This window comes from Pleurodeles waltl, chromosome 1_2 (assembly GCF_031143425.1).
Source record: "Pleurodeles waltl isolate 20211129_DDA chromosome 1_2, aPleWal1.hap1.20221129, whole genome shotgun sequence".
NCBI lineage: Eukaryota > Metazoa > Chordata > Amphibia > Caudata > Salamandridae > Pleurodeles > Pleurodeles waltl.
Genome location: NC_090437.1, coordinates 171695665 through 171717761, shown reverse-complemented (window position 1 = coordinate 171717761; position 22097 = coordinate 171695665). Strand labels below are relative to the sequence as shown.

At 45.9% G+C, this 22097-nt stretch overlaps 1 protein-coding gene across 4 annotated transcripts in view; it reads right to left on the bottom strand.

Moving 5' to 3' along the window:
• LOC138299094 (zinc finger protein 75A-like) overlaps nucleotides 1–22097 on the bottom strand; it is a 100266-nt gene that overhangs the window by 10676 nt on the left and 67493 nt on the right. For all 4 annotated transcript variants that reach the window (XM_069237109.1, XM_069237127.1, XM_069237100.1 and 1 more), the window contains exon 6: nucleotides 11435–11545. In XM_069237109.1, coding sequence (XP_069093210.1) covers nucleotides 11435–11545 — 111 coding nt within the window. The remainder of the gene's footprint in view (nucleotides 1–11434; nucleotides 11546–22097) is intronic.

The window sequence follows — 22097 nt, the reverse complement described above, 5'->3', positions numbered from 1 at the left end:
GCATTTATGCTTGTGCATATGTCTCCAACTTAAATCAATGAGCCTATATGCCACATTTGCATTTTATATGCTATCACTCTTAAGATTGTTTATTTCATTGTTGTTGTCACAATGATGGTGTAATGTTTGTTATGGGTGCAATATGTACTTTATATGTAGACCTCCACTGGAGTTCCAAAACATAAATAAATAAGTGAATTTATTGAAATGCAGAGCCATATATTGGCAATAAGACACACCCTTTCATCATCTGGAATAAATCATCAACCTACTGATGATTTCCTCCGAAGTCCACACTTTGGTTTGCACTCTGGAGTTCTCACAAGGAGTTCCAGGAGTATTCTCTTCTTTTCTTTATGTCTCTTCTTCTAGCTCGATACACCTCACACTGTAGGCAGAACATGCACAGGATTTCTATCTCACGTCTGACCTTATTTAAGTGGGAGTTGTTCATTCTGTCGATCGAAACTGTATCAGCTCAAACTGCTCCGTTGGGGATGACATCGCCATTTCTCTAGGGTTGGAAAGGCCTTTAGGCAGTGTCCAAGCTTTGTTCATTCATCCAAAGTTTAGAGACTCATGAGTCTCATGGAGCTGTGTGCCTCATATTCTTGCCCTCGACCAAATGCCTAATCTCTTTAGTGTACACTCTGAGTGGTTGAAGTGTATTCCTTGTACTTTCCTATGTACAGACGAATGGTGCCCAATGTTCAAGAATATTTGTTTCATCCTAAAACCCCAAAATGTAATAAGTATTGCTGTGGAGAGGCGTGGGAGCTTTATTCAGTGGAGGGCCAGAGAGCTCTACACTTGCACCACGTGCAGTCCCCTCAGGTCATATTACAGAAAGTACTTTGGGAGTGCATTGGGCATGTGGGCCCACTTTGTGCCCTTTCAGTTGCCCAAGTTCTCTGCTGCCATGAGTGCATTGCATCATTGTAATCGGGTGCACTGTTCAATGTTGTATCCAGTGCACAGAATTAAAAGTGCACCCGGTGCAAACATGAACAGAGTGCCCAATACAAAATACTGCCCCTGGTGTCTTGTAGGGCCTGCACCATGACCAGCACATTTTTCACAAAGTTCCCCACTTGCATGCCTACTCCACCTTTGTCATTAATGAAATTCTGATCTTTTTTCCCTTTCTCATCTAGTTCTACATACCCTCTTATCTGCCCTTATGTAGATAGTTCTGTCTCTTTGGATGGATTCATGCCTTGCCCAGATGGAGTCATGCTTTGTCTATGAGTACATTTTGGTCATGGATGTCATTCAGTTTTTTCCTCTGTCCTCCATCTCAATATTCAATTCTTATACATTTTCACTTGTTTTTATTTTTTACTGTTTGTTGTCTGTGTTCCACTCTTTCATGAAGTCCAGTGCAACTTGGAGGCAGTGCTGAGCTCCCTAATTAGGATCTCCAGACTCACATGTAACCTGTCTTTAGTCCCCTCTTTTTGAGTGTCAGTTTCTTTGTTTTGCACCCATTTTCCACGTATACCATGTTCTTGAGCATATCCATATTTTATGCCATTGGCTGTTCTCTCACTCTTCTTGCTGCTGCTGGAAATGGACGTCTTAATGCTGTTCTTATCAAGGGTTCTGTGCTCAGCACTTTGCTGTAGTTGCTTGTGCCCTCAGGGTCTGAATCTGTTCACTTTATGACTCCAATGTCATAATTCTAATGCATTTGCTGACATGACAGGAAATATAGCCATTTTCCCTGAGACACATGCAAATACCCAGCCTCTCAACTAAACTTCAGTAGTTCATCTGCAATGGGATAACTCGTTTCCTCAATTCGTGTTTTCTACATCCTATGAAGGCTCTATTTATTTTCCTTACCCTCTCGGCTCTCCAGATTTGTGTCCAGAGAATGCTACCACCATATTCCTGCTGCAGTGACCATATGAACCTACAGCTGTACCTGCGTATGTAATCACTGTTATTGAGACAAGGGAGGGGGTCCCTCAGTGCTGGTGTCCATGTCATGCTCTAACTTTTCAATTTTTCTACTGTGGTTACGTGTTAGTAATGAGAGCTCCAAGCTTGATTATTTATGTGGTGCTGCCCCACCTAGTCATAATCTTCATCTTGCAGTGTGGTTGGGACCAGAATAAACCTCCCTCCAATTTAACCTAGAGTCAGAGAAGCTTCTTGCTTGAAAATGCAGAGCTCATACTGCAGCCCTTCAGCTGGATAAGTCAATCAGGGCTCCTTTTTGTACAGTGCTCTAAAACAATAGCAGAAAATCTTTCACCTGGGAGCTGAAAAGAATGTGAAGGTCTGTCTGCACACCATCCCAGGCTATGGAAGCCTTTCTCTATCCTTTGGTTTTTATGAGCCACCTCTTCCAACTGTGGGAGGAAAGTTCAAACCTAATGTTTTTGCAGCTGGTCCCGATGGGTCCAGCCAGCAGTGTCTATATACTGTAATCTAGATAATGTTCCAAAGCCTTTGCTTCTTCCATACCAAAGCCTGTATTCTGCCTTCTGGGTAGGTCATGATATGGCTTCAGGTTCTGCTGACTCAGAAAACTACTATAGGTCCTGCTATCCTGGTGGAAGTATTTGATGCAGAATTGGTTCCCCTTTCATACACCTGCACCTAATTTTAGTCATTCAGGGTGGTGTGCTTGAAGAACCGTGTGAAGCTCCTGTGCCTCACTTTATATTAGCTCTCTTGTTGGTCATGCCCATCATAACTCGTTTTTGCATTGGTCTTCATAGGTGATTCAGTAATCACCACAGCTGCTTGTAATCCTCTGCATGACTAAGAAGCAAGTCATCAAGGAATCCCACGCCTGTTAGTAAGTCCAATATACTCCTTTTTTGTAGGATTTCTAAAATAGCAAAGCCTCTAATGGGCCTCCTGAATAACATTCTATAAACAAAGCCTTGTGTGTGGTTTCAAGACCACTGTTGCGTGTGTTGTTTAAAAAAATTGCCTTGCTTGTGTTGTATTACTCAGTTTAGCTATCCAAACAGGTGTGCTACTTTGGATGTCAGTGTAAACAGTGGGCCCATGTCTGAAGCACAATACGAAGGCAATTCATACATTAACCCCTTAGCTGCTGGGCCTTTTCCCCCCCAGTGCTGAGCCCTTTTTTGGCTATTTGGGGTAGTTCGCGCTTAGGGCTTCATAACTTTTTGTCCACATAAGCTAACCACGCCAAATTTGCGTCCTTTTTTTCCAACATCCTAGGGATTCTAATGGTACCCAGAGTTTGTGGTTTACCCTGGAGGAGACCAAGAAAATAGCCAAAATACAGTGAAAATTTTGTTTTTTCCAAAAAAATGGGAAAAAAGGGCCGCCGAAGAAGGCTTGTGTTTTTTTCCCTGAAAATGCCATCAACAAAGGGTTTCTGGTGCTGAAATCACTATCTTCCCACCTTTCAGGAACGGGCAGACTTGAATCAGAAAACCACATTTTCCAACACAAATTTGGCATTTTACTCGGACATACCCCATTTTTACTATTTTTGGTGCTTTCAACCTCCTTCCAGTTAGTGACAGGAATGGGTGTGAAACCAATGCTGGATCCCGGAAAGCTAAACATTTCTGAAAACTAGACAAAATTCTGAATTCAGCAAGGGGTCATTTGTGTAGATCCTACAAGGTTTTCCTACAGAAAATAACAGCTGAAATAAAAAAATATTGAAATTGAGCTGAAAACAACAGCCATTTTTCTTTATGTTTTACTCTGTAACTTTTTCCTGCGATGTCAGATTTCTGAAAGCAATATACCGTTTTGTCTGCTGGACTATTCTGGTTGCGGGGATATAAAGGGCTTATAGGTTCATCAAGAACCCTAGGTACCCAGAGCCAATAAATGAGGTGCACCCTGCAGTTGGTTTTCATTCTATACTGGGTATACAGCAATTCATTTGCTGAAATATGAGGAGTGAAAAAGAGGTATCAAGAAAACCTTTGCATTTCCAAAATGGGATCAAGATAAGGTTTTGAGGAGCAGTGGTTATTTGCACATCTTTGAATTCCGAGGTGCCCATACTAGCATGTGAATTGCAGGGCATTTCTCAAATAGACGTCTTTTTTACACACTCTCTTATATTTGGAAGGAAAAAATGTAGAGAAAGATAAGGGGCAATAACACTTGTTTTGCTATTCTATGTTCCCCCAAGTCTCCCCAAAAAAATGATACCTCACTTGTGTGGGTAGGCCTAGCGCCCGCGACAGGAAATGCCCCAAAACACAACGTGGACACATCCCATTTTTTCACAAAATACAGAGCTGTTTTTTTGCAAAGTGCCTACCTGTAGATTATGGCCTCTAGCTCAGCCGGCACATAGGGAAACCTACCAAACCTGTACATTTTTGAAAACTAGAGACCTAGGGGAATCCACGATGGGGTGACTCGCGGGGCTCTGACCAGGTTCTGTTACCCAGAATCCTTTGCAAACCTCAAAAAGTGGCTAAAAAAACAAGTTTTCCTCACATTTCGGTGACAGAAAGTTCTGGAATCTGAGAGGAGCCTCAAATTCCCTTCCACCCAGCATCCCCCCAAGTCTCCCGATAAAAATGATACCTCACTTGTGTGGGTAGGCCTAGCGCCCGCGACAGGAAATGCCCCAAAACACAACGTGGACACATCACAGAAAACAGAGCTGTTTTTTGCAAAGTGCCTACCTGTAGATTTTGGCCTCTAGCTCAGCCGGCACCTAGGGAAACCTACCAAACCTGTACATTTTTGAAAACTAGAGACCTAGGGGAATCCAAGATGGGGTGACTCGCGGGGCTCTGACCAGGTTCTGTTACCCAGAATCCTTTGCAAACCTCAAAAAGTGGCTAAAAAAACAAGTTTTCCTCACATTTCGGTGACAGAAAGTTCTGGAATCGGAGAGGAGCCTCAAATTTCCTTCCACCCAGCGTCCCCCCAAGTCTCCCGATAAAAATGATACCTCACTTGTGTGGGTAGGCCTAGCGCCCGCGACAGGAAATGCCCCAAAACACAACGTGGACACATCACAGAAAACAGAGCTGTTTTTTGCAAAGTGCCTACCTGTAGATTTTGGCCTCTAGCTCAGCCGGCACCTAGGGAAACCTACCAAACCTGTACATTTTTGAAAACTAGAGACCTAGGGGAATCCAGGATGGGGTGACTCGCGGGGCTCTGACCAGGTTCTGTTACCCAGAATCCTTTGCAAACCTCAAAAAGTGGCTAAAAAAACAAGTTTTCCTCACATTTCGGTGACAGAAAGTTCTGGAATCTGAGAGGAGCCTCAAATTTCCTTCCACCCAGCGTCCCCCCAAGTCTCCCGATAAAAATGATACCTCACTTGTGTGGGTAGGCCTAGCGCCCGCGACAGGAAATGCCCCAAAACACAACGTGGACACATCACAGAAAACAGAGCTGTTTTTTGCAAAGTGCCTACCTGTAGATTTTGGCCTCTAGCTCAGCCGGCACCTAGGGAAACCTACCAAACCTGTACATTTTTGAAAACTAGAGACCTAGGGGAATCCAAGATGGGGTGACTCGCGGGGCTCTGACCAGGTTCTGTTACCCAGAATCCTTTGCAAACCTCAAAAAGTGGCTAAAAAAACAAGTTTTCCTCACATTTCGGTGACAGAAAGTTCTGGAATCTGAGAGGAGCCTCAAATTCCCTTCCACCCAGCGTCCCCCCAAGTCTCCCGATAAAAATGATACCTCACTTGTGTGGGTAGGCCTAGCGCCCGCGACAGGAAATGCCCCAAAACACAACATGGACACATCACAGAAAACAGAGCTGTTTTTTGCAAAGTGCCTACCTGTAGATTTTGGCCTCTAGCTCAGCCGGCACCTAGGGAAACCTACCAAACCTGTACATTTTTGAAAACTAGAGACCTAGGGGAATCCAAGATGGGGTGACTCGCGGGGCTCTGACCAGGTTCTGTTACCCAGAATCCTTTGCAAACCTCAAAAAGTGGCTAAAAAAACAAGTTTTCCTCACATTTCGGTGACAGAAAGTTCTGGAATCGGAGAGGAGCCTCAAATTTCCTTCCACCCAGCGTCCCCCCAAGTCTCCCGATAAAAATGATACCTCACTTGTGTGGGTAGGCCTAGCGCCCGCGACAGGAAATGCCCCAAAACACAACGTGGACACATCACAGAAAACAGAGCTGTTTTTTGCAAAGTGCCTACCTGTAGATTTGGGCCTCTAGCTTAGCCGGCACCTAGGGAAACCTACCAAACCTGTACATTTTTGAAAACTAGAGACCTAGGGGAATCCAGGATGGGGTGACTCGCGGGGCTCTGACCAGGTTCTGTTACCCAGAATCCTTTGCAAACCTCAAAAAGTGGCTAAAAAAACAAGTTTTCCTCACATTTCGGTGACAGAAAGTTCTGGAATCGGAGAGGAGCCTCAAATTTCCTTCCACCCAGCGTCCCCCCAAGTCTCCCGATAAAAATGATACCTCACTTGTGTGGGTAGGCCTAGCGCCCGCGACAGGAAATGCCCCAAAACACAACGTGGACACATCACTGAAAACAGAGCTGTTTTTTTGCAAAGTGCCTACCTGTAGATTTTGGCCTCTAGCTCAGCCGGCACCTAGGGAAACCTACCAAACCTGTACATTTCTGAAAACTAGAGACCTAGGGGAATCCAAGATGGGGTGACTCGCGGGGCTCGGACCAGGTTCTGTTACCCAGAATCCTTTGCAAACCTCAAAAAGTGGCTAAAAAAACAAGTTTTCCTCACATTTCGGTGACAGAAAGTTCTGGAATCTGAGAGGAGCCTCAAATTTCCTTCCACCCAGCGTTCCCCCAAGCCTCCCGATAAAAATGATACCTCACTTGTGTGGTTAGGCCTGGTGCCTGCGACAGGAATAGATCACACAACGGTCAATGTTGGTCCTTACGTGAGGCAGCTGTTGACCCTGGGGTGATCCATTCCTGACACAGACACTAGGTGTAGGCACTCAAGTGGGGTAGTGTTTTTATCAGGACAGGTGAGGAGTCACTGGGTGGTAGGAATATTGTGGATCCCAGCATATTCCTGTAGTTTGTGTGACAGAAATGCGAGAAAAATTGAGTTTTTTTTCAACATTTCAGCTTTGCAGGGTATTCTGGGTAAGAAAACTTTGGGGAAGCCACACAAGTCACACCTCTGTGGACTCCCCCGAATGTCTAGTTTCCAGAAATGTTTGGGTTTAGTGTGTTTCTCTATATGGCCGCCGAATCCAGGACCAAAAACACAGGTGCCTGCCTTACAAAACCAGTTTGTTTTGCCATGGATAATTTTGATGTCTCCACAATATGATTTGGGTGGTGGAATTTGGGGCTGAACTAAATTGGGGAGCTCCCAAGAGAGCACTCTCTCTCTGCTTGCCGCCGCATTCACCTGCTCTCTCGGTTGGCCTAACCCACTATTACCCAGTTGCACAAACAGCTTGCGAAGGGACAGCAGGACTGTCCTCATCACCTCCCTCATAATGTACTGGAAGAGGAGTTATCGAATGGGACTCCTCTGACTGAAAAATCACTCCCAGAGTCTGCGCCATTGTCCTATCCCTCAGATGCTGTCTCAGTATCTGATGTCTCAGTCTCTGATCCTATGTCAGAACGGTCCTCTATAACCCGAGTGTAGGCAGCAGTCATCCATCAAGATGCCATCTCTGCTATTGGCTAAACTGTTGCTCTAAAACACTAGCCTACGTAGACAGTCACAAAATCGATGGTGTGTGAGATACGTGCAACAGTAGAGGCCACCTTACCTGCGCTTCTTCCCTCAATCAGCACGTACTTTCAAGACACTCAAAAAACACCTTGTCACATACCATTCGTCACAGTCTTTAGCACCTCCTGCGCCCAGTCCAACAATCATTATTGGTGCTCCCACTCCCTCCTCCTCGGATTCCCTCATTACCACCCAGCAAAAGTGCCCTTCATCTCTCCATAGACTTTGCTAATGTACTCAGCTATTTACATAAAATACAGATTTGCTCTTTGCAGTAGGCATATAAACCTTCTGCGCTTCTTTATGGCACTAAAACTGCCACTAGACAAGTCGGACCCTTTTCCCCCCAGGGAAACCACACACATATTGACAAAAGTGATATATATATGACAGCCAATCACCTGAAACTCAACTCAAGCAAAACCGAAATAATCCTCTTTGGCCCACACAAAAACACCTGGGACCCCTCATGGTGGCCCACCACGCTAGGCCCTGCACCCACCCCCGCCAACCACGCACGCAACCTCAGCATCATCCTAGACTCCTCCCTCTCGATGACCCAACAAATCAACGCTCTCACCTCCTCATGCTTCAACACACTCCGTATACTGAAAAACATTCAAATGGATCCCCACAGAGACCAGAAAAACTGTCACTCACGCACACATCAGCAGCAGGCTTGATTACGGAAACGCCCTCTACGCCGGCACCACTCTAAAACTCAAGCGCAAACTACACGCATCTAGAACTCAGCAGCACGACTCATCCTCGACCTCCGCCGACACGAACACATCTCTCCACACCTCAAATCCCTCCACTGGCTCCCCATTGACAAAAGGATCACCTTCAAGATCCTCATCCTCGCACACAAATCACTCCACAACACAGGCCCTGCCTACCTCAACGAGAGTCACCTTCCACACCCCCACACGAAACGTCCGCTCAGCTGACCTCTCTCTCGCCTCTGTCCCCCGCATCAAACACACCACCACCGGGGGCAGATCCTTCTCCTACCTTGCACCCAAAACCTGGAACGCCCTCACAACCCACCTTCGCAAGACCCAAAACCTACTTCTTTTCAGGAAGGGCCTCAAAACCTGGCTTTTCGAACAGTGAACCTCCCAGCCCCTTTCCCTCCCCCCGCCCCCCCCCCAAGCGCCTTGAGACCCTCACAGGTGAGTAGCACACTTTATAAATCTCTTTGGTATATATAGATCTACCTCTATATATATATATATATATATATATGTACATAGATATATCTATAGATATATCCATGTACATAGATATATCTATCTACATAGATATATAAATATAGATCTATATATAGATCTATTTTTTTTAGTTGTTGTATGGTTTCCTTGGGGGCCAAAATGGCCCCCAGGGAAACCCTACAACATCTAAAAAAAAAATTGCCCCCACAGGGGGTCACCCTGCCCACGGGCGACCCCCTGTCATTTTTTTTTTTTTTTAATTATTATTTTTTTTTTTTTAAAACAATCCCCTGGGGGGGGGGGGGGCGCGATCGCGCCCCCCCCTCCCCCCCCCAGGGGGCACCTACCTTTTTTTTTTTTATTAATTATGCCCGCGGGGGGGGGCGGCCCGTTTTCCGAGGGGGCCGCCCCCCCAAAGTTAAATCCCTGGCGTCTAGTGGTGTTTCCTGGCCCCCGATCGCAGCTGTGCTGCGATCGGGGGCCAGGAAACACTTTGAGAAGGCCTCGTAAGAAAGGGGAGACTCTCCCCCTTTCTTACGAGGCCTTCTCAAACTGTTTCTGGCCCCCGATCGCAGCACAGCTGCGATCGGGGGCCAGAAACAGTTTGAGAAGGCCTCGTAAGAAAGGGGAGAGTCTCCCCTTTCTTACAAGGCCTTTTCAAAGTGTTTCCTGGCCCCCCGATCGCAGCTGTGCTGCGATCGGGGGGCCAGGAAACCTGAAAGTGTTTTCTGGCCCCCGATCGCAGCACAGCTGCGACCGGGGGGCCAGGAAACACTTTCAGGAAGGCCTCGTAAGAAAGGGGAGTGTCTCCCCTTTCTTACGAGGCCTTCCTGAAAGTGTTTCCTGGTCCCCGATCGCAGCTGTGCTGCGATCGGCGGCCAGGAAACACTTTCAGGAAGGCCTCGTAAGAAAGGGGAGACACTCCCCTTTCTTACGAGGCCTTCCCGAACGTGAGAAAGGCCGTTTTCCCCATCAAAGCAGGAAGCGGCCGCAAGGCTGCTTCCTGCTTTGATGGGGAAAACACCTTTGCAACGTCAGCGCGCCGCGAGGTGCGCTGACGTCACAAAGGGGCGGGTGGGGGGAGACACGGAAGCTTCCGTGTCTCCCGGGGGGGGTTTAAAAAAAATAATAAATCCTCGGGTGCGACGCACCCGAGGATTTATTGATACCCTTCCTGGTGTCGGCCACTGGTCGTGACCCGCACCAGGGAGGGTGTGTGGGCGTCGGCCAGTGGCCGACGCCCGCACCTAAGCGGTTAAACCTACTTAAAAGTACAGTTCTTTGGGGTACATGCAATCTTTTCTACTTTATTCAACAAAGTTTATTGGAATTGCTTTTATTTTTTTTTGTTCACCAATGAGAAGATGTGTTTATAGGCCATTAAACCACAAGAAAATTAAGATGGTAGAAACGCAGATTTAAGTCCTTAACCATTTCAGCCTGTATAAAGGTCATACAAGATTTCAGAGAGAATATCAAAAAATTAATGAAAGAGCATGAGATAACAGTGGTATGTAAACTTAAATAATGTGTTCTGTATTAAAGATCACAGATATTAAACCTTATTTTTAAATATTTCTGCCAACCAAGAATAAAATGAAATGGATATGGGAATAATACATATAATAAAAGTAAAATGAGTGATTTCCTGCTTTTGATGCCGTGCTCATAACTATAAAGATCCCACTTGGGCAGGGTACAATACTTCAATATCATTATTTGTGAGGCAGTGGAATATTATTAAATCTACAACCATTATACTTATAAGGATATATCAACCCTGATGAAGTCTGTTGTTGGACAAAAGACATTGGCTGGACTGCATGGTAATGTAAAGAAAATCAATAAAGTTCTATTGTGATCCTACTACATGCCTCCGCATTGGATGAATGGAGGATGAACTGAGGACTATTATTTTTTGATGCCTTGAGGAACTTTTGAAACGTTTATTTGTCGCATACATAATTTTTGTATGTACTATAAGTGCCCCTCATCATTCCATGGGGTTCTGGCTCAAAGTAACTGATCCCTAAGCAGTGGGTTCACAAGGGTCAGTTGAACGCTGGAAACTGAATTTTATGGGACTTACACCAGTGCGATCATCATGGGCCTATACTGCTCTTGGTGCTTCCTGTGTTTTGTAAAAGGAAAAGAATATTAGGACAGTCCTGCAGTGCAATTTGTTTAGTTTAGTAGCAAGCCAGATGTTTCTACCTCTTGCAAATTTTCTGGCTTCCCAAATAATACATACAAAAATGGAAAGGGAACTGCTGTATTTGGTTATATGAATTAAAAAAACAGAGTATACAATTGAGCAGATTGACTAGAAAACCTATCTCTGTTTCGTAGGACATGGGACACAAGACACTGCCTGATGGTACTGCTAATATTAAAGTATTCAATAACATTTTACAATGAAACCGTAGGATGAATCTATTGACATAAATCTGCATTGTCCATACCAAAGCACTTTCAAGCAAAGGACAAAGAAATGTTCATCAAAAGAAAATGTCTAATTACCATTATATGAAAAGTTCTTTATACTCACTTGTAGGAACAATGATGTTTTTTCTATAGTCCAAGTCCTGGTGGTCCACAGTGTATGTCAGACCATCTTCCTTCATAATAAATGGCATGACCTGTGTGATATCTTTGTGTTCTATGTAAAAAAACCAAAAACAAATGTGTTAGAAAATGTCTGAAAGGCAAAGTCACCCTCAACATTAGCAGCACAATCCTTTCCATAATACTATGGAGCATATTAACAAGCCCCTAGTGCCACCTTGCACCGCCCTAACATAATTTTTTATTAAGCTAAGGTGGCGTTACGGAGGCCTTTCTCCCGCGCCATATTTACAAAGTGGCTCAATGCTTCCATTGTGCCACTTTGTAAACCCTTCGACTAGATTATGCCTGTGCCAGGAATAATGTTTGCAAGTGGTCGTTCGGACGCAAGGAGGCCAGAAAAAATGGTGCAGTGAAATTTACAACATTTCACTGCCCCACTTTTTCTGTCATTTTTAATGCCTGCTCAGGACAGGCGTTAAAATGACACACCCATTTTAATCAATGGGCCTTCTGGTGCTTTGCTGCACTAGAGTAAATTTTGTTGTTGCTAGTGCAGCAAAGCGCCACAATAGTGTCAAACATTTTGACAGTATAGTCCTAACGACTGCCATGGTGCATCGTATTTTAAATACACCACAACCATGGTGTTAGGTGGGGCAGGGACAACGCAAGATGCGCCACTTTCTTGTAAATATGCCCCTATATATTTAAAATCATGATTTGTGAACAGGAACTTAAATCCTTTAATTTGTCTAATGTGCCATGGTTTAGCCACTGACTTCTTGAGTGAGGCCTTGGTTGAGGGAAACGTATCCTGACATCTATCAATGGGCCATTAAGTACAAGACTGGGAAGAGGCAAGTGCCATCAGCTGGGGGGCTGAATCCATGCTTTACCCTTTGCAAGAAACCAGTAAACAATCCTACCAGGTGGTGGTGGTGATGGAGCTACGTGGTCAGGTGTTCATGATGATGGCTGAGCCTCAGGAAGATTCCCTTTTGCCCTGCTGTGTATGTCAGCCATTTAAGAAACAGCTTAATATGATATCCCAAGATCCATTAGAAGTACCACTTTAGGTGGCTAAAGATTTTCCTTGAATGAAAGAAGCGGCTGAGGAATTGATTGAAAGGCTATGAAATACTCTGTACCATATTTATGACGGAAGTCTTTGTGTAGAGATCTCTGTACATGTAGACTTCTACCATCACCTGAGTGGAGATTGCTGCCTGAATGGTATTCACTGTTTCCAAGTGTAAATATCCACCCGGTAGCAAGATCTGTAAGTCCCCACTCCTCACACGAGGAGTGGAGGCTCTTACAACTGATATTACAGGCTCCACTGTGTAAAACCCAGTTTGGACATTTATAGCGAATCAGCATTCACTTGACTTAATTTACATATGTGACAAACATTAACCTTGCAAGCACAATAATACAACCCACAGTCTCAGCTCTGCACTCTTCCACTTGGGCATGAATTTGCTGACTGGCAGAGGTCAAGAGACCTGCTGCAGCATCCAGGATGCAGCCCTCCCCACACTTGATAAAGATTAATTTCACTAAAGACACAAACATTGTTTTTGTTCACTACTTGGAGCTACATGTCCTACCTCCATATGTCCCCAATGGAGTAGAGAAGGTGGCCAAGTGACAGGAGCAAGCAGTCTCTGTAAACAGATTGGGGGTGGAGGTACATACTCTGGAGGACCTAAAAAAAAAAGCAAGTCTCTGCAGTCTCAGACATCCAACACGTCAAACACTGCTTTCACGTCATCCAGAACTGGTTCTCCATCACCTACCTAAAGCACAATCCAAACAACACAGAATTCCTGTTATTTGTCAATTACCACACAAAAATACAGTACAAGCCGGGCTCAATGACATGGGTCTTGACAACTTAAACCCCAAATTTTACCGAATGCCAAGTCACTTGCATTCACCCTGGATACCACTCTCACCCCTCTCACCCCCAAGGAACACTTAAAAAAAGAAAACAGACATCTTCCTACCAGCTCCCATTTCTAAAGAAAGTCAAACCGTTTCTTACAGAGAGCGACTTCAGAACTGCTGTTCAAGCCCTTTTTCTCTCACATCTGGATGGTAGTAATGCCGTACTCCACAGCCTCCCAGACGCCACATTGTCACCCCTTAGAGTCACCCTACACTCTGCAGCAGCCCGAAGAAAACAGATCACATTACCCCTATCTTCATGGAACTGTATTGGCTCAGCTTGCCAAACAGCCCCATCTTCAAAACCTGCTGCATTATTTACAAAGCCATCACAACCAGCATCCCACTGATCTTGCAGAGAACCTTACCATCTCTGGTGATTTTCAGCATGCCTGCAACTAGGACACCATCAGTCTGAAAACTAGGATGTGCATCCAAGATACAGAAAAAATCCCTGTATTCATTAGGAATGCACCAATGCTGGTCCACTGAACTCATCTATGGTTCACTACAGTACACTACAGTACAACCCCACACACATGTCAAATTGTTTCCACTCCTCACAAAGAGGCACACATCTCAAGTGTCACTCACACACAACTTTACCACCTCTCAAAAGGGTAAATACTAACCATCTTGCACTCTAACCTTTTTTTTTACAGTCACCATACCAAGTGTATTGGTAGCAACAACTGGGTCTGGAGTAGCTTCTATTCTGGCAGGGCAGGGCGACAACCAGGCCCGGCATCTCAATGCATCCCTACCACCTACAGAGGTAATCCACACTGACATCAATGCCACTACCACACTCCACAAACCTGTACGTATTTGTCATCCTCAACACTACTAGTCATTCTTATTATATATGTTGAGACAAAATGTATTGAGCATACACTTATTGTAACTTATTAGGTTCCTAAAATGCTAATCTATAATAATTTATTTCTTACTTTGTAGGTCCTGTATTCAGCTCACAAAGCACCTACCACCACCTCCTCTCCGGCTCAGAACAGTACACCAATAGGGGCTGTCCACAGAAAACAGACAGATAGCAGAGCCCTGTAACTCAACTGTAATATGTACTGCTATGTCTGGATTGAGGGAGAATATTCCTGTCCATGGTCCAAAGCCGTTGTACTGGGGACAACAAAAAAGTGAATGGTAAATTGCATGGATTCATCTCAACCACTGGTAATTACTTTGGGCCTCATCCAACTACCAACTGTCCTCAAGCAGTCTTTAAATGCAGCCAGTGCGCCCAAATCCTTTTCCTTGAATGAGAGCATCAACTGGGTATCATCTGCACAGTAAATAGTTCTTATGCCCCATGGCTCTCATAATTTGGCCAAGGGAGCCATATAGATATTGAAAAGGGTTGGGCTCCAGGCCGGGCCCGAGGAACCCCCCAGACAAGAGGTTTGGTTGAGGATGCAAAGAGGGGAAGAAAAACTCTTTGAGAACAGTCCTCCAAGTAGAATTTTAGCCAATCCCATGCTGTACCTTGTATACCCACTTCCCAGAGTCGGTCCAAAAAGACAGAGTGGGAGACTGTAGGAAAGTAACCTTTTTTTAGCATGGTTACTCCCACCTTTTGCCTGTTTGTCAGTGTGTTTGACTGTGTTCACTAGGATCTTGCTAACCAGGACCCCAGTGATTATGCTCTCTCCCATTAAACTTGGTTACTTAAACCACATAAACTCCACATTTGGCATACTGGTGCCCCCATGTAAGTCCCTAGTATATGGAACCCAGGGCATTGGGGTGCCAGGGGATCCCGATGGGCTACAGCATGTATTATGCCACCCATGGAGAGCCCATGCAAAGTGTGTTTGCAGGTCTGCCATTGCAGCCTGCGTGAAAGGGTGCATGCACCCTTTTCACTACAGGTCACTGCACCAGGTCATTGTAAGTCACCCCTATGGTAGGACCTCCTAGCTCAGAGGGCAGGGTGGAAGTACCTGTGTGTGAGGGCAGCTCTGCGCAAGCAGAGGTGCCCTGACGAACTCCAGTTCCATTTTCCCGGACTTTGTGAGAGCAGGGACGCAATTTTATGCGTGTACTGGACATAGGTCACTACCTATGTCCAGCTACATAATGGTAACTCTGAACCTAGGCACGTTTGGTATCAAACATGTAGGAATCATACCTCAATACTGTTGCCAGTATTGGAAGCATGACTCCATGCACTCTGGGGGCTCCATAGAGGACCCCCAGCATTGCTCCTACCAGCCTTCTGAGGCTTTCCGGGCAGCCCAAGCTGCTGCCACGCCTCAGACAGGTTTCTGCCCTCCTGCTGCTTGAACAGCCCAGGAAGACAGAACAAAGGATTTCCTTTGGGAGAGGGGGCTAACACCCTCTCCCTTTGGACATAGATGTTACATGGCTTGGGTGGAGTAGCCTCCCCAAGCCAGTGGTACGCTTTGAAGGGCACATTTGGTTCCCTCCATGTATAAACCAGTCAACACCGGTTCAGGGACCTCCAGTCCCTGCTCTGGCACAAAACTGGACAATGGAAAGGGGAGTGACCACTCCCCTTTCCATCACCACCCCAGGGGTGGTGCCCAGAGCTCCTCCAGAGGGTCCTGGGTTCTGCCATCTTGAATCCAAGATGGTCAGGGGCCTCTAGGAGCATCTGAGTGGCCAGGTCAGGCAGGTGACATCAGAGCCCCCTCCTGATAGGTGGTCACCTGGCTAGGTGACCAATCCCCCTTTCAGGGCTATTTAGGGTCTCTCTCTTGGGTGGGTCCTCAGATTGGGCCTGCAAGATTCCAGCAGGACTCCTCTGCAACCTCTACTTCAACTTCTGGCCACTGAAACTGCAACTGGACCCTCCAGGGACCGACAATCTGCATCCATGACAACGACTATGCTTGCAACATTGTTTCCACGGCTCCTTCCAGCTTCTGCAACATTTCCCCAGCTGTGCATCCTCTGAGGGCAGCAAGTCTCCAGCCTGCACGAGAAGGAAGAAGGAATCTTCCTTGGAGTGAAGGAGTCACATCCCTGCATCTGCAGGCACCAACTGTAACGACATCTGAACTGCATGGCTCCTGCATCATGGGTGGTGGTCTGGAGTAGTCCTCTTGGTCCTCTCTGCCAGCTGTCCAACTTTAGTGGAGGTAAGCCCTTTCCTTCCCACACAAGACAGCACCCCGGTGCTCCATGTCTCTTGCAGCTACCAAGGCCTGTTGGCATCTCCTCCAAGAGATCTATAGGCTTGGTGTAGCCCCACCCTCCAGCACTCCTTCCTGCGGCGCACAGCCCTCAGTGTGCTTCTCCTGCGGTGTGGGACCCTTCTCCAGTTGTGCTGCTGTGCCTCGTCTGTGACTCCAGGTTCCTCTTCCAGTGGGTCTCCTGTGAGGGCTGCCTTTTCTTTTGTGGACTCTCTGACTTGCTGAGGGTTCCCCCAGGACTCCCCACTGGGTTGAGTCCTCCTGGATATTGCTGATCCCCGGCAGCTCCACTATTTGCTCCACTGCGACTTCTGCCTTTGCCAAGGCTTGTTGGTGGCTTTTCCATGCCACTGACGGACTGCAATCTTCCATCCGACGTGGGGCACTGACTGCATCCTCCAGGAACTCTTCACCTGCTCCATGGCTGCATTCCTGACCGTCTTTGTCTTACTGTTGATCAACTCCTGCAACTACATCTTGGTGGGTAGTGGCTCCTGCCCCCACTGGACTCTTCTGTGACTTTTGGACTTTATCCCCTTCTTCCACAGGCCTTCCTCTTCAGGAATCCACCGCTGGTTCTTTCAGTCTTGTCTATGTGTTGCATTTTCTTATTTTTCTTCCTTTTGGGTGGTTTGGGGGAAATCCAGTAACTTACTTTTTTCTTCCTGGTCGCTGGGGACACTGTGGTACTTACTTTAGGAGTTTCCTAGTTCCTCCAGCCCCCCTCTACACATTCCATTTACCTATGTTGGGGTCCTGCATTCGCATTCCATTTTTTAGTATATGGTTTGGGCTCCTCCTTGGGTCATTATTGCCTATTTGCTATTGCACTGTTGTCTATCACTTTCTATGCTTAGTTCTGATTACTAGTGTACATATCTAGTGTGTTACTTACCTCCTATTGGAGGGTCGCCTCTCTAGTACTTTTTGGTAATTGTGTCACTAAAATAAAGTACTTTTATTTTTGTAACACGGAGTGCTTTCTTTGATGTGTGTAAGTGCTGTGTGACTACAGTGGTATTGCATGAGCTTTGCAAGCCTCCTAGATAAGCTTTGGCTGCCCACCCACAGCTACCTCTAGAGAGCCTGGCTCCTAGACACTGCCTACACTACACTAATAGGGGATACCTGGACCAGGTCTAAGAAGTAAGTACCTTTGGTACCCACCACACACCAGGCCAGCTTCCTACAGAGACCATATTGAAGACCACTGACAAATCAAGAAGGACAACCATGGCCACCGAGCGCTGGTCAAGACTGACCCTAATGAAGTCAGCGACCTCCAAAAAGACAGATTCCGTGCTATAACCCGCACAGAAGCTCGACTGGGTGTCATGGGGTAAGCTACTGCTCTCCAAAAGGTAGACATTTCGCAATTAGCCCATTTTTCCAGCATTTTAATGGCAGCTGGAAGCAGGGAAGTAGGGTGAAAGTTGCTATGCATCTGTGGGTCCGGGTTGGTTTTCTTCAAAGGGGAGTCAAAGTATTTTTCATTGCACTTGGTGCGACACAGGAGTTCACCACCTTGAAAAGTGTACAGGATTTACTGATTGCTACAATGATGGAAGCTAAAATAAACTCTTTATCTGCTCGGCGAACTTCACTGATTGTTCAGTGCTGTTTTGTACAAGGCTTTTACGGCCGCATCATAGAACTTCCTCCATCTGTGTTCAAGTCTTTTGCAATTAGATCTTTCCTTTTTAAATGCGTCGGAGAACCATGGGGCAGATGGTGTAGTTCTTTGCTAGGACACAACTCTCATAGGAGCATTGCGATTCAGGGCAGAAGTTATCTACCCTGAGCAACTCAATACATACTGCCCCCGTAAGTTTCAGCGGTGCACCCTGAAGTGTCTCCGAAAACAGGGAATCCTACAATGGCTTCCATGGCCTGGCACATTTCGGGAGAATGTGTGTCAAGTTCTTATAGAAGGCCCAAACAAGCCTAAACGAGACTAAAAATGATCTGACCAAGTTACTTTGAGGGTTGAATTAATCTGGTTATTTTAGGAATGCGAAATAATCAGATCCGACCAGCATTGTGGGTCAAATCAACCACATGTTGGATAAGATTAAAACCCTCAAGAGTATCCAAAGATTGTTTAGCCGCTGTGCAGCTAGGATCATCAGTGTAAAGGTTAAAGTACCCCAACCGCAAGAAATTTGAGTGCTGAATAGAAAGCTGGCCAATAAGTTCCGACAGGAGGTTAAGTGAATAAGACGTACCATTAGAGTGTCTATATACTAGGAGCCCTAATACTGAAATGAAGGGATTAAGGGAGATCGTAAAAGAAAGACGCTGAATGGCCTCCAAGCTGGGAGGCTTAGATATAGAACACTGATATGAATCTCTGGGCACTATCGCCAGCCCCACCCCTGCTTGTCCAATCTAGCTGCATGCTGAACTCCAAAGCCAGCCGGTATAGAAAGGGCTATATCGGGAGCAGAAAAGGCCCAAAGCCATGTTTCTGTCAGAACGAGTAAGTCACATTTATCTTCACTTAGTAGATCATTAATTTCAAACGAATGCTTAGGAAAGGAACGAAAATTAATTAATACAGCAGAGATCCCTGACCATTCCAAAGTAATCCACGTAGGAAAAAACCTTATCTGGGTTTTTGGCAGACCCCTGTTGCTCAAATTGTGTATTCTAGACAAAGCCCCAAGGTTTTAAGGCCGCCACATTTGTTAAAATCTCCAAGTTGTTTCTCGCAGCAACCACCCAAGCTGGAAAATGTATTTATTGCAAGTAGGGAATCTTTATCATACACAAACAAGGAAGGCAAAATTCTAACCTCACGGGCAGCATGGCTCTCGCTGCATGTGATCTGGATGCGTACAGATGCAGACAGGTTTGCCTTCTGGATGCCAGTGGCGCACCCGCTGTGTGCATCCCCTGCACGTCTGCATCATCACCCACTTTAATAAATAAAATGCTCCCGCACTTCCAACCACTAGGCCGCAACCTGTCCAAAACGGCACCTCTGTGGTGGAATCAAAAAAGTTTCACAATTCATAAATCAGTTCCATTGGTCTGTGTAGATAGGTTTGGTGGCAGGCTTGTTGACCGCCAAGATTGAAGTTCAAACCTCATCAATAAGGCAGTAGAACTCTTTCCAGTACTGCTCAATATCCAGGCGTGCATCCAAAAGCGTTTAGGAATAGAGGTGGAGACCCAACCATCCTGCATTGAGAGCCGGTTTGCTCTGAGCAGGAGGGTAGGAGAAGGTCAAATACTGACTGACAAAAGATTGCATTAGTAGGTCCTTCACAGTCTGGAACAATCATAATCAGCTGTGCACAATCCTTCTGCACTTTCTATAGAACTTTGGACAGAAGGAGAATCGGTAGAAAAGCGTAGAGCAGGCTATAGGACTAACTAAACCTGAAAGCGAAGCAGTCTGCGAGGAATGTATGGCACAAAATTGAGGACACTTCCCGTTCTAGACCATGGTGAAGACATCCATGAATAGACACTCCAATTCGGGGAATATCACCTTCATCACTTTGGTGTGAAGCTCCCACGCATGGTCCTCAATTGAGAGGTGAATGGGGGCATCCACTTTTACAATGAGAGATGTCTGCAAGAAATGTCTGCTACTGGAAAGAGTACCTGTTGCTGCGTCCTCTTAACATAGGGACCAATAACCCATAGCGTCCTGTAAGTTGATATGATGGATAATAGTGGAATTGTTTGATAGAATCTGAACACTGCCCTCTGAGATGGAAGGAAGAATGGTTTTCAGGGAACCTTGAGAGCATTAATGTGGAGGTGCTACTCTGATACGGAGCAAATGCCTGGTGCAGTCATGCAGCCCAGGTGAGCACCTTAGCCCAGCAAAGAGGCATCTGTGACCATACCAGCCTGACCCTGCAGAGTGCTGAATTGGCATCCCCTGAGAAGGTTAGACCTGCCCATCTACCAGTTTAGATCCTGATTTACTGTCAGAAAGATCCGCAACAGATACCACTGGTACACATTAGAATCATCCTCCGAATATCTGCGATTCCCTGAGGATTAAGTTTTGATCAAGTACCTTCTGATAAAGGTCATGCAGCCATGATCAGGTGCAGGAGGGGCTTAGTAGGAACAAGCAAGGGCTCAACCATTGATTCAGAAGGTTATAGGGTTTCCATCAGATTGTTAGATTTTGCTTCTGCAGAAGGTAGAGTCAGTTCTGAGACTTCCCCCACCTTCCAATTACTGTTGTAAAATATGTAACCTTTTCCAGGAGAGGGCAGAAGGGGTGGAAATATCATCTTCTGATGAACTATCTAGCCAGTGGTATTCTGTAAGCTGAAGTAGAGGCCCAGTTCAATATTGTAAGGTGGTAGGAGGTGGTCAGCCTCAGTCATCATTCTTTCTCCAGACACAGACCCTATCTTGCACGGCAAAGACATATGAATCTGAACGGTCAATTTCCTCTAAGTGAACAAATCTTTGGGCCCTGGGGAAGAGTTCGAAATTAGCCTTTACCCTCTCTTTCGCCACATGGATGTTTTTCTGCAGTATCCTGCACCAGAGTTGACAGCATGGGTGTCTTCACCTTCTGCTTTTAAATTGGCACTAAGGAAGGGCTGAGCAGACAGTGCCCTATCTGGTTTCATCTTTACCACAGGCACTGGGGCTGAAGCCTGTGGAGCTCAGCATCAGAAGGTGTTGGGGTCACAGTCAACAAGCTTGCAGGAATGCTCCCCCAACCCCCCACCCCTTCAGGAGATGAGGAGCTGGTCTGAAACGATTCAGCATCCCTAATAGGAAGAATACGATTTACGAAGGGTTGGCTGAAGGACAGCAAAACTCTGATCTCACCGTTTTAGGCACTGAAGGATAGAAGGCTCATCAGATGCTATTATTGAGGAAGAGTCTGGTATTCAGATTTTCTAAACAATCCTGTAAACAGGACTGCTTCTTTAAGGAAGAAGAAAACGTCCTCTTCCTATGGTGCTTTTGTGTTTTTTTGTGGCAAGATATTTTAGGAGAACGTTCCCCAGGAGGTGACTTACCTCTGGAAAAGGAAGTTCACATGGAAGTCTTCATGTGGGCCCTACCCAAAAATAACTTGCCCTCCTCCTCCCAGATGAACTTCATGTGCGTGGAAGTCCAAAAGGTCCCGACTGCAAACACCATATACAGACACTGTGGGAAAAACAGACCTATTTGAGCACCATCTGCAGGGACATTTTACCTAGTCATGGTTGAAAGCTATGGAATTTGACTGTAAGACAACAAGAAAGAGCCTCAGACCCTGCTAATGAGGCTCAAAAACATGAACTGGTTGCTTAATACGCTCCAGTGACGCGACGTCCAGAGACAAACTCGAAGCTGGAGCCATGTGGCACCACCTGGCAACACTAAGAAGTCACTGCTGAGAAAAAGGTTTCTGGATCAGGCTGAAGACAAAATGTAATATTCTAAAGATAAGGAATCTACAAGATGGCGTAATCATCAGAAATATGAAGCTCATTTTGAAGATGCAAAAAGTGTGCTCCATACTGACTCATATATGTATGTGGCCCA